This window comes from Colias eurytheme, chromosome 12 (assembly GCF_061535395.1).
Source record: "Colias eurytheme isolate Ceu_HAF_F1 chromosome 12, ilColEury1 Martin Lab GWU primary, whole genome shotgun sequence".
Lineage (NCBI taxonomy): Eukaryota > Metazoa > Arthropoda > Insecta > Lepidoptera > Pieridae > Colias > Colias eurytheme.
This window is the reverse complement of record NC_142991.1, coordinates 2,173,716-2,187,810: the sequence shown is the minus strand read 5'-3', so window position 1 is coordinate 2,187,810 and position 14,095 is coordinate 2,173,716. Positions and strand designations below refer to the sequence as shown.

Sequence of the window (14,095 nt, the reverse complement as noted above, 5' to 3'; positions counted from 1 at the left end):
TTCATACTAATTATGACATTATCGCACTTCTATATGTTTTTACTGTTCTGTGGTATAAATAATTCAAATATCTTAATTACAAATACAGAATAGTTGTTAAAATAATTCACGATTTAAACTTTTAAAGTACAAAATCCGTTTTCGTTCGAGAAACACAATATTGATTAAGTCACATATTTTTAAATAACATTTGTCACAAACGAGTCATTTATCTCTTTCATTACTAGGTAGTAATCACATCAAACCACAACATCTATTATCATTTAATAATTTCCCTTACAGATAAACCATTTTACGAAGGTGATTCTCATTTATGTTAATATCAATATAAATGCAAAATTAAAATAATGTTAAGTATCAAATTTTTCGTCTTTAGTGTACTAAAAAATGCAAAATTTTAGTGTATTGTAGAAAATAAAGTAAGTACATAACCACCATCGTAAAATGGACGCACTAAAGATCTAATCCCATCTTTGTACTATTGAATGTGTATTCACAATGATTTCTAACAAGTGGTCAACCAGCCATAATATGGAACTAAAATCTAAATAAACAAATTTGGCGCTATTTCGTAATTTGAAACAGATAATTAAAATTATTTTGAAAATGGAAAATTTAATATTTTTTTTAATAATATACAAAAACACAGATATTTTAAAAGTGAAGTGGTTTGACACTAAGTTACAAGTAGGCAGTTTTGTTTCGTTCATAGCTAGCTACCGTTCTACAAAGCTTGAAATAAAACTTATGTGATACGAATTTATTCCTGAATGCTTAATTAATAATAAATAAGCACAAATTTTAATAATTAAATCGTATAATAAAACAATTTACTTTTCATTAATTATATTTATACATAGGCCACATGTATTTAACAATAAATAATACATTTAACGTGAGTTACAGAAAACATGTCCTTAAATTTTAATATTTAATTAGTGTTATACATACTTATTTCTTTTTCTTATCAAATATCGATGGATAAGAACCATAGATAACACGTAATTATTTTATGAATTTAAAAATGCATGTCTACTTCACAGAAAATATTTTGCCTTAATTTTGTTATAACAACCACACTAATTCGACTCCGAGATCAAAATAGAAAAAATATTCTCTTGTCTATACAATGTACTCTATTCCATTACATTTGACATCTTAAAGTAGTCAAGATGTTTTTTTTTTTTCATTTTTCGGATCAAAGTTATTTGTTATTACACAGTCAATATAAGCAATTCAAATACAAATCTTCATGATGTGAACATAAAATCGAAGCATTATTGTTTTATTTATAGTTATTACGTCTTTAATCGTTTTTCTCGTTATTACCATAAAAGTTTACATTATATTTTTTGCCGTTCGACACAAACAATTTGAATCAAAAACGAGTCCCGCGTTCTATAATTTTGTACGCGCATATCTTAACCAATCACATCATTTCGCGCGGCAAAACATTTGATCACTATTGGTCGATTCACCACAACTGCACATGTTCACTTTTTTATTCTTTTCTCGTTCCATTTTTAAATCGTGCGCGTTGTCTCTGTCGTCTTTCACCGTTCGTTAACACGTGATATGAGAAAGTGCACTCTATGCACTACACGATAACGTCCATTGCCCTCATTTCATTATTAGTAAACACATGCCACGGGAAAGTGCACCCTATTTCATACAATATAGGATCCATCGTCCTAAGTTCACGGTAAGGTGTTACGGGAAACTGCACTCTATTCACTATGCAGTAAAGTCCATCGTATTTCGTTCACTGTTCGTTACACGGTATGGTCGATCATGTCACTATTCCATTCACACGTGTTACGGGAATTTGCACTCTATTCACTACACCATAAAATCCATGATCTTCAGTTCACTTTTGTTAACACCTGACACGGGAGATTTACACTCTATTCCCTACAAGATAAGGTCGATCGTTTCACTGTTCGCTAGCAAACGTGCATCGTATTTCGTTCACTGTTCGTACACATGTCACGGGAGAATGCACTCTATTCACTAAACGATAAAGTCCATTGCTGCACTGTTCCATTCGCACGGTAACGTCCATAGTCACTGTTTCGCCCACATGTGTTATGGGAAACTGAACTCTATTCAGTACACGATAAACTCTATTCAGTACACTATAAGGTTCATCGTTTCGTTCACTGTAGGCAACACGTGTTACGGTAAACTGAACTGTATTCAGTACAAGGTAAGGTCCACAAGGCTCGTGTGCCGTCAGTCGGCGAGGTACCGCGTGCGCGGCTCGTCGTCCTCCCGCCCGGGGCTGATGCTCTCGATTTCGTCTACTTCTTCCAAGTTTTTCGTGTTTGGATTGCACAACCTGGAAAAAATAATAAATATATGAGTATACGGCAAAACAATTGGTTCTATTATCTATTGCCATCAACGGTTTATAAGGTTTAGATTAACAGTTGCATAGAAAAATTAAAGAAAGCTAAATGATAAAAAAGCCGGGTTGCACTGGGGGAGTGCCGGCAGAAGTGAAAACTTGATTATTAACGTTGAGCATGTTTGATATTTTGGAATGGTATCCGTCTTACGCTTTTTCGATCAGGTCACGTGTCCTGACGCGAGTTTAAGATTTTATACCCATTACAGAGAAAGTGCTCAACGCCGCTAAAGAAGTTTTCACTGCAAAAAGTAAACCAAAAATCACTTTCAACAAAACTGTTAAACATTTTTGTGTTGAATTCACAGTCTGGAAATGCAGAGAAGGAATTATTATTTTCATAATTTTGCAGTCAACTTTAAAGCTTGTCAAAATATAAAGAAAAATTATAATTACCTGCATTTGCAGCACACAATACAGGGCGCCGCCAACAGTAACAACGGACTCGCGACCAGCAGCAATAGACCGAAGCCGGCGAATATGCCCACAACCTGGAAAATGTATTAAAAATAAGTAATAATCTTTGTCAGGCATAACATTAGTCAAAGAATTTTCATTTTCAAATTCGTTACTTATTCGTAAAAAATTCATAATACACAAATCCCTCTTCTTTACAATATTAGCGTAATTATCCTGCTTTCTTATCGAACTAATATAATATCTTGTCTACATGAGCATTTCCTACATTATCATTAGGCTTTAGTTAAAATAAACTCTAATTACCTGAGCACGATGCCACAATACAGAAGCCCGTGAGTGTCCTAGTTTGTTCTTACACGGCCCTTTATCGTAGTGCCGGAGTAAGAAATCATCCTGAAATAGTAAAAGATACACATTTAACAAATTGAAATAACAATAAGTAATATAATTGTTGAAGTATGTGTTATTTTGATAATTTTTGAATAAATTACCAAAGGGAACGTTTTGGGTATGTACCTACTTGTTATAAAGTTGCTTTTCTATAATTAAAGGTGTATTCTAACGACGATGAACACATTAAGCAGAGAAGGGAAAGGCTCAGAACGAAAATGTTCTCACTTTATCTGAAGAATGAAGTAAACTTTAATTTTGCCACCGAAAATTGCTTCGCAAATGTCATGCAGATTTCTGTCAAGTCTGTCATTTATGTTTATCTCATCCAAGAAGCTTATATCTAATACACTGGAGATTGCACTATGACCATTAACTTGTAACAAGAAAATATGACGTTGAATGACGCCTGTATGTTTTTTTATCCCTTTCACACCCACTTGCCAAGTTAGGTGTTAAAGGGATAAAAAAACATACAGGCGTCATTCAAGGTCATATTTTCTTGTTACAAGTTAATGGTCATAGTGCAATCTCCGGTGTATTAGATATAAGCTTCTTGATGTGGCCCATTAATGCCTTAGTAGGTATAAGTTCACTTAACTTCTGCCTAATATATAAATTTACTTGGATTATGTCCTGATCATGTGTTTATGCTATGTACTTAATCTTATCAAGCGCATTTATATATGTGTGTACGTGTGTGTATGCATGTGTGTGTGTATGCATGTGTGTGCACTAGTTACCATGGCAACGCTACTCACATCCAACGACGCGAGGCAATACCAGCAGAACACGTGCTTGCACCGCTTGCACATCATCTGCGCGCAGCCCTCGTCCTTCTCGATGGGCACCCGGCACATCGGGCAGAGCTTGATCAGCTCCGAGTCCGCGAGGAGCGGTGCTCCCGCGCCCCCCATGGAGGAGGACGCGGCTGCTGCCTCGCACGTTATACCGCCGTGCCACTGGGAGAGAATAACAATATATAAAACTAGCTGCTCCGCGCGGTTTCACTCGCATTGCTCCGCTCCTATTGGCCGTAGCGTGATGATATATAGCCTATAGCCTTTCTCGATAAATGGGCTATCTAACACCGAAAGAATTTTTCAAATCGGACCAGTAGTTCCCGAGATTAGCGCGTTCAAACAAACAAACTCTTCAGCTTTATAATATTAGTATTAGTATAGATTTAAGGATAATGCAACTACACATAGCAACACAGCTACACATAATAACAACAATAAGGGCGATAGAACTCAAACATTCATTCATTCAACTAGAGTTTGAAACACTTTGATTCGTCAAAATACATATTTTACCACCCGTTTAGAAAGAACTTTCTGAAGAACCGACAAAAAACTCCGGTGTTGCTCTTTTATAAATACAGAATATACATAATATTTATAAAATGGTAGGAAAAGAGAAATTTAAGGATAACAGCATCAGATCATATACGTCGCGCTTTCGGCAACTTTTTGTATTTAAAAAACTTATACTTACTGAACGCATTTTTAAATTCTGCAACTTGTGATGTAATAATATTCTGTCATAGGGTAACCTCGTACCATATTAATTAACCGACTTCAAAAAAAGGAGGAGGTTATCAATTCGGCCGGTATGTTTTTTTTTTTTTATGTATGTACACCGATTACTCCGAGGTTTCTGAACCGATTTACGTGATTCTTTTTTTGTTCGATGCGGGATGGTGTCGAATTGGTCCCATAAAAATTTTATTCGGATAGGCCCAGTAGTTTTTATTTTATGAGCATTTTTGTCTGTAATTGTAAATGTTGCAAGTGCAAGTTTGAAGTCGGTTGTTTTTAACGCAGTTATCACTTGTTAATTACTATTACATGTCCGTTTGGAATTACAATTCCTTGCAACTGATTCATTCGATTTTATGAACATGGCACGGGGTTACACCCCTTGGCAAAATTTATACCATATTCACTTTAAGTTTATAATAACTTTAATATTTGTTTACGTATATTGTACTAATTCTGTTTCTAAAAATACTCTAAATACAGTGAAACCACGTGTAACCAGGCAATTATTTACAATTCTGTGTAACCGCAACAAAGTAACTTTTTCCCTTGATTATTTCATTACTACTATACAATCGACGCTAAATACGTATTGGTATTCAATAATCATTGTCCATTGATTATAATTATTATTCACAGCATTTTTTTGCATCATCTTTACTACAACGGGTAATTTATTACATAGACAATAAGGTCCATATTCGTTCGGCACAGGCTAATTAAACAGCGCCAAGCAAAATAGTTTAATAAATCTAGCCGCTTAGCTTCAATTAAAATTCCATTATCCGATGTTATTAAATGAGGCGCCTTCAATCACGTGCTATCCGCGGTTGTGATTTTGTTAAATGCTTAATTACCTTAAAATATGACGTGATTCTTAACCTTACTTATTATGGAATTTGACTTTACTGAGCAATTATAGTGAGCAATAGCGGAGAGTTAAATTTATAGAATATTATTTTTTTTTGGTAGAAACAGATGGCTCACATTTGGGTATAATTTGGACAATTAATGTGATGATAAGAATTAAGAACGTTATGAGGATAATGCGTGAATGACGTCAATGGTAATTCAACAGTTCTTAATTTACAGTATAGTTAAAGCAAACTCAAGTTTATCTAAGGAACTTTTCCGAATTTTTAACCGCCTTGCTTCACATATATATTTGGTCTGTATTCGGAGTCTTTTATAAAAAGCTTCCGTACCGTAGCATATAATATGTAGTATACATTTCACATCTATATGTCACCTTTATCACCAATCTTCTAATGTCTTCAGGAATCGAGCTCTTGCCCTCTAGATGATGTACATTAATTGTACCAAGAAGGAAGGTCACGTAACATAAGGTATATCGAAATCTTATACTAACCTGGCACCGCGCCAGATCTCGACTGTAGGACGAAGGTTATTTTTCGAAATAAATCGAAATTGTACACCGCCGCTCGGTTAGGCATTCCGATTAATTCAATGATACTTAAGAGTTATGATAGATCTATTTCTGATGCTAACGAAATAGAAGTTAATGTTCTGAACTGAAATATGCTATTTAAATGATTACCATGACTCTTAACTTGTAGTCCAGGAAATGGTCAGGGCGTATTATTATAGACATGCATATGGTATAGGTAGATAATATCTAATCAAATGTTGAATACCATTGTTAGATTGCGTGAAAATGATCCCCGATAAGTCCTTCCACAAAATTACGAAGTATGGCTAAATTCTCGAGACCATGGAAATAGATGATAGATAGTAAATAATTTTAGACGAATAATGGCTAGGTTGTACCTTAGGATAAGATATATATTGGAGAAAGAGCGTCCAAAAAAAATAGAGCCATTGTAGTCAATGATCGATAGAAGATCAATAATTAAGAAGTTGATCAGTGTTCGACACCAAATCTATAGCAGGTAAGTGGTAACATATCTATATAAGCAATCATTTACCCTATTAATGGAGACTTTATCAAAATCTCTGCTGGGAGTATACAAACTCTCTTGTTACGATCAATACATTTAGCCATTTGATAAAAATTTGAGATTAAATCGCAGTTTTTGTTGCAAACATTACACCGCGGCTCCCATACTTTATATTGGTTCAGTACGTACCAACGTTATTTATGAATCGTTTCGTCCGCGAAGAAATAAACTTCACCTGTTATTTATTCCATATATACTGCGTAATAACAGTAATATATTTCTACAATATCCGAAGTAAACAAAGCATTCCGTAATAACATATATTATGATATATTAAAACTTTGTTTGAACAAAGATCAAATAAAACACATTTGATTGCTCCTTTACCGCTACTTTATGGATTCTTTCGCCTTGTACTTTATGTTATTGCATTATTTTTAAATTTATTCACATATTGTATTTGTGAATGTTTATTTTTGTTAGGAATACCGTATGTATGGCACAACTTTACAAGGTTTAAAATGTGGTAATTTTATTGATTACTAGCGACCCGCCCCGGCTTCGCACGGGTGCAATGCTGATACTAAATAAACTACAGGAAAACTGTGAACGTTGTATATAAAAAAATAGCGGCCCGCTCCGTCTTCGCACACGGGTATAAAATAGGTATATAGCCGGGCGGCCGGCCGGTACCGCCGCAAATGCTACGTCCCGCAATTTTTAAATCTGTAATATCTTCGAAAATATTCACTTAAATCATACGGTGTAAAGGCCCATATAGATCTATATTAAATGAACAATGTATTGAAGGTATTTAATTGGTTAAGGATTAATGCTGTATTGGTTAAAATCGCATCGAAAATTAGCCATTATTTGTCGTAAAAAGTAAATGACAAAAAAAAGTTATTGTGGGTTATCCATAAGAGATAGACATATACCATCGCGGACTTTTCTATAGACCTTTTCAATGTGTATAATACTTAGTACATTATTTTGATAAAACTCGTAGGGTTCAGCCTGCGTTTGCAATGTAAGCGGAAAAAATGTAATTTTTTACGACATCACATTAGAAACCTCAAAAATACCAGTACTTCTCCACTATTTAATGGATGTTATTATACATAAAAACCTTCCTCTTGAAACACTCTATCTATTAAAAAAAACCGCATCAAAATCCGTTGCGTAGTTTCAAAGATTTAAGCGTACAAAGGGACATAGGGACATAGGGACATAGGGACAGGGAATGCGACTTTGTTTTATACTATGTAGTGATAATTTTTATGGCACGTCCAATAACCATATATCATGGTAATAATATCGAGTATAAGTACCTAATTTAGAAACGTGAGATATAATTGAGGCAAAATGGGTATCCAGAAATATTTTTTTACTCTTCTTATAAAGCTTACCGTATACATATTCGGAAGTAACCTTCTAACGCTTGTTCTAAATACGTCATACTAAATTTAAGTACATAATATATAAACCGCGATGAATCCATTCTTGGTAATATGTATATTTTTCCCTTTATTTTAATATGTACATTTCCAATCAACGAATCTTTACGAGAATGGCATATTTATTCAAATCTTTTCAGTATGATGCTGTGATATGAATTTGTAAAATATTTTACAATGTGTATCAAAAAATCTGACTAAATATGACCTAGTAAAGGGCATACGACATCCGATAATGAAATGTTTGCACCCCATACTTCCACCCTCGAGACTCTAACCTTGTAACGGCCCATTACTCTCTCGAGCTAAGTGCACCGGCAGGCTGCCAACACCGATGCAGCAATGTATTGTGCTCAACCTAAATCCACTGCTGTTCAAAGCTTCTGCGAGCTATCTGATTGTGTGAAGACTCTTTCTTTATGCTGTTTTTATTTATAGCCGCTTTGAAGTTGCCATTTTCAGTATAATTAACTCGATAGATAGTTTGACATTTAAACTGATGAAACTATGTATAATTAAATTGTAATAAACTCTGGATTATTGGAAAATAAAGTAAATGTTCCCATAGAATGTTGTTAACCGAGATAATTTGACCACTGCCGCCATGGACACTTACAACATTAATTTTTACTTGTTGGCCACAAAGCTTCACCACACACTACCTGAAGAAATTTACTACTACTACATTGAAGAAAGTCTTGACCCAGACAGTCAACAATTTTATTTATTCGTCAGTTTCCTTCTTACAATAAAATAACCATAAAAATAAGCGCGTCTAAACCCATAATAGTCTGCCATTCCGTCTACGCTTATATACAGATTACAGGGTACAGAGAAAGCTCGCGATTTGCATCCCATTGTTACGGTTGCTATGGGTTACCATTGTTACCGACTTTATTGTATAAACTATAAACCATAATCGCATTTGAACTTTCACAATTTTATGTGCCCGTAATTGTGGATTCAGCAGTTTATTTTTACGATCTTTATGAATGTGTGCAAATTATAATTTCCACGATTTGAATTATAGATAAATAAATATGTGGTACAATCTCTTATTATGAGCTAATAATACACTCCAAAAAATTGGAGTTTATATTGAAATTGAGATATACACTGGTTACACTGCAGCAAATGTCGTGTTTTCACTAGTCTAAAATTAAGACCCTATTACGATCTAACGATTTCAGAATTTGAATCTAAACCCTTTGCAATATGGATGCAAGGAGGATTTTATCGAAAATATCGATTCGATCATTTACATTATGAACCTTAATCCTTCTCAGTGAGGTTTATTATCCTTTGACACAAGTACTCACCTCCTGGTTACACTGCGAGCAGAAGTCGTGTTTGCACTTGGGACAGTGCGCTGGGCTCGCGGCACGCACCGGCACGATCGTGTCGCACCCGGGCCGCGGGCAGAACGCGCGCATCGCGTCCATCGCCACTTCTGTAAGGAGATAGAAGTGTTAGTGGTAAGCGATTACGCATTGGAATGCAAATTGAATAGTATTAGGCGCAATCGCTATGTCAGCAAGAGGATAATAATAAATTCTTTCTTTATTTGACAACAAAAAATATACATGTACATGCAATTATAGGATAACTTACATATAAGTAAAACATAAATCGTAGCTGTAGGTACAATTAATTGCAATATTTGAACAATGTCTCCTATGCTAGGAAATGTCCTGTGTTACAGGAGACATTTATCCGTCCGTTGATACAAGATATATACCTGAATATTATAACAATTCTATACTATGCAAGTATCACTTTAGCCGAAAATTTGATGACTTTAAAGAATAAACTCTTTGCAAAAAAAAAAAAAAAATATATATATATGAGAGAAATTTAACTAAAAATCTAAAAGAATTTAAAAGAAAGGATATACGTATTGAGTGTGTGTGTGTGTATGTGTGTGTGGGTGTGCGTGTGTGTGAAAGAGTGTGTATGTGAGTGTGTGTGTGTTTTCTAGTTTGTAGTTTGGATTAAATAATATAATGATCTAACAAGTGTTCACATTCATCATAATTTAGCTCTAGAAGGTAATTAGTTAGGTTGGACTTACATTGTAATGTGTTCATGTTGTGTATATTAAGTGTCTTATGTAATTTATTATATAGATGTGCACTTAGGTAGTCGTAATGTCTTTTTGCAAGCTTAGTATTTGTATATATGACTGGACATATCGGCGGGGGTCGCCTCTTATCTGAGAGTTTACTTTTAGTTGCGGGAAGGCTTTTATGCTTCTTCATCATTGCCCGGAGTATATACATTTTGCGCACAGTAAGTACCTTAAAATCAGTGTATACTTGTTTCGTTGGATATCTGAAGGGTTTGTTGAGAAGAGTTTTAATCACTGCTCTTTGAGCTCGTTCGGCTTGTATAATATTGTTTTTCGGAGCACCTCCCCAAGCGGTGATGCAGTAACCAATAATTGATTCGCATAATGCGGTGTACACTATTTTAAGAACGTCTTTATTAGCAGGGATTCGTAATTTTTTAAAAACAAAGATTAACTTCCTTATTCGTGAAGAGATAGCGTTAAGGTGCTGTTTCCAGGAAAGGCAAGAGTCTATCCAGACACCGAGATATTTAACTGTGTCGGCCCTATCTATAGATAGACAATTGCAGGTATTTACTCTATCGCACGAGTGAGCTAAAATTTTGAAAGAGGGTTCAGGTGGAATGGCAGATATTTTACTGGCAAAGGTAATAAATTTAGATTTTTGAACATTTAGACTCAGGAAGTTTGAAGAAAGCCAATTTTGAACAACACTTAAAGCACCTTCTGCTCCTTTCTTTGCCTCATCCCAGTCACGGCCACTCACCAAAAGGACAGTATCATCAGCATATGCTATGATACGTGTAGAAGGATAAGCAAGTTGGCAAAGTTCGTTAACATATATTTGAAAGAGGAGTGGAGATAGTAAACTACCTTGGGGTAAGCCAAATTCCAAAGATTCTTCAGTGCTGATGTGACTACCAATCTTAACGGATTGAGTTCGATTCGAGAGGAAATCTTCAAGTAGTTTGTAAGCCGTTCCCCGGATACCAATTCGCTCGAGCTTTTTTAGTAGGATAGGGATAGAGACAGTATCAAAAGCTTTGGACAAGTCGAGGAATATGCCAATACACTTTAGTTTGTTGTCTATATTTTTAACTAAAAATTCTAGAAGCGCAGCGACTGCATTTTCTGTTGACATGCCTTTTCGAAAACCAAACTGATTGTCAGCGATGATTTTATATTTCTCAAGGTAGCTATTCATGTTCTTGTATATTATTCTTTCTAAAATTTTGGAGATAGCTGGCAGTACTGAAATTGGTCTGTAATTATTTATACTATCTCTATCCCCAGCCTTGTAAACCGGATGTACGATAGCCTTTTTGAGAGCTGTAGGAAAAATACCCGAAGTTAAAGCAAGATTACAGATGTGTGTGATGGGAGGTACAAGTTTTGATCTGGTAGCGTTAAGTAGTTTGGGGGTAATGCCATCCCACCCAGGGGCACTATCAATGCGGAGGTTACTTACTATACCATCAACTGTATTTTCATCGATCTCCAAGAAAACTATCGAATTAGGCAATAATATTCTTGATGTTGGGAAAACGTAACGCAAAGTTTGAACACCACAATAATAGACGTCTTTTTGAACATTATTTCTTAACATAAATAGTAATAATAAGTATTTAATAAGAGTTCATAGAAGCAACAAAAGTGCAAGGAAAATTGAAGAAGAAAAAGACTATCCTGATTAACAGCTAGATAGAAAGTAAACCCCCATAATAGTAAGTATCCAGTAACTAGGTACCTAATCAAAGTACAGACAAAACCACGCATAAACAAAATACATCCATTCGCTTCAATACGTCAATACAGAATTTGTTATTGAAATCCGAGAGCAAATCTTACATCCGGTGTGGAGCCAACGAACGGCCGTGACTATCGGTCTTGACTTATACTTTTACCTTTATGTAATGACCATTTCTGACGTTTAAACAATTTAGTATGTGCTAAAAATTAGTTACTAGAAAAGTATAGAAAGGCTCTTGCTTTAGAAAATCATCATCATCTATTTTAACTTAATCTCGAATGTATTCAGAAAGAATAAATAAAATATGTTTAACTTTTAGTGGGAAACACAAATCTCTATCAGAAATAGCATATCAACGTCTGCATTTTATTAAATTAATACATATATCATTATGCAGAAAGTGGATAACTAAGTAGATGCCTGTCTGTTGGTTTAGAATAGAACTTTGGAGCACGTGGCACGGACGATTGTTTGTAGTTACATAAATTTATTGTATGTAAAAACGAGGAAAATTTTAAAAGCACTGAGGCGTATCTAAATACATAAAAGACGATACCACAGGCGACCAAGGAAAATTATAAGTATATAAATAAATCAAACATCCATCAGTTAATAAATCTGAGTTTGTATTGCTTGATTTAAGGCCAGAATTAAACATTTATGAAACGAGATTTAGTTGAGCTGTTTATAAAAAAAGCTCCCTAGTTCCTAATAATATAATCACTTATGTTACAAAGTATTTGTACTAAAAACTCTTCTTCCTCATTGAATTTTAATCATATTATGATTCAACTATCTGTGCGGTGTGCCCCGCGATTTAACCAGCATTGCTCCGCTCCTTTTGATCTTAGCGTGATAATATTATAGCCTTCCTCGATAAAAGGGCTATCTAACTCTGAAAGAATTTTTCCTATTAGACCCATACCTAGTTTCTGAGATTAGCAAACAAACAAACTCTTCAGCTTTATAATATTAGTGTAGATTACATCAGTAATACAGACAACGTTCGTGCACACAATACGCTTTCATTTTCATCAGGCACCATCGCAAAAACATGGGAAAAATCGAAAGTGTACATTTATCATCGCCGGTCACTGACCCCGGTGATCGTTCAACCGCGGAAGTGCTTTTGGTTGTTGCAATAATGGATTAAATGCTTGATGACGGTGTGGTGACGTCAGGTAGAGGTGACGTCATAACCTATGGAGACAAGCAGTTATGGGAAGGTGAATTTTGTGCATATCTGTAGGAAATGGAGGGAACCATGGTTATGTCGATATTAAATTTAGTGTTTATTAATTTTGGGATTTCTTGTCATTATAATTTTCATTCATTAGTATAATGCAATAAACATTATATTTATTTATTTCAAGGTATATTATAGCGTTATATTCACACACTTCAATATACCAGGTTTAATTCTAGGCAAAAATAAGGTAAAAATTGAAGATTTTGATTACATTAAACGTAGATATATCCGAGGTTATCTGTCCTTCGTTAATTATAACCGTGTGAAAATTCTCCAACATACGATTCGGATATTGATTCAGGTTTTATAATGTGTTCGCTAATCATCTACATAAGCTAAGTATATCCCTTATAAAACAAATTCAATAAATATCAGTTTAAAACAAGACCAACTTCCGCCAAGAAAGCAAGATAGAAGGAACGAGTTTTTGCAAACGATACACAGTCGAGACGTAATATAAAGACAGTAAAGTGTACAGACGAAGGTAAATTCGATACGTATATAAAACTTTCTATTTCTATATTCTTGACTTGGCCGACGACCTTTTAGATTATTGCTATAGATAAAATTTCTGGAAAGCTCGAACGTTTGTTGTGAACACGTTATTTCTCGCTTACAAGTTACAATGTTATTTGTAAACTAGAATCCAATTAAAGTACTCATTTTAATAGATTAAGGTTTATTTTTACGACTTACGTCAATGTACACTTTGTCTTATGTTAATATGAAAAATAATACAATGTTATTACGTTCTGTTGATAAGGAAGCCGTGAATTTCGTGTGTGATATGATCTATATTGAAGTTACAAAGTCCGATATTCGTTTCCTACTCCATTATTATTATATTATGTCTTAACTTATTTATTTCGACGGAAAACATCAACTACACTCTTT

General features: G+C 34.6%; 1 protein-coding gene across 3 annotated transcripts in view; it reads right to left on the bottom strand.

Moving 5' to 3' along the window:
* Positions 1-2,125: 2,125 nt before the first annotated feature.
* Positions 2,126-14,095, bottom strand: part of LOC149903825 (uncharacterized) — a 113,565-nt gene continuing 101,595 nt past the window's right edge. For all 3 annotated transcript variants that reach the window (XM_090108295.1, XM_090108297.1, XM_090108296.1), the window contains 5 exons: positions 9,454-9,584; positions 3,979-4,179; positions 3,131-3,220; positions 2,804-2,898; positions 2,126-2,338 (listed from right to left, as the gene is read on the bottom strand). In XM_090108295.1, coding sequence (XP_089964421.1) covers positions 2,233-2,338; positions 2,804-2,898; positions 3,131-3,220; positions 3,979-4,179; positions 9,454-9,584 — 623 coding nt within the window. In that variant the 3' untranslated portion in view covers positions 2,126-2,232. The remainder of the gene's footprint in view (positions 2,339-2,803; positions 2,899-3,130; positions 3,221-3,978; positions 4,180-9,453; positions 9,585-14,095) is intronic.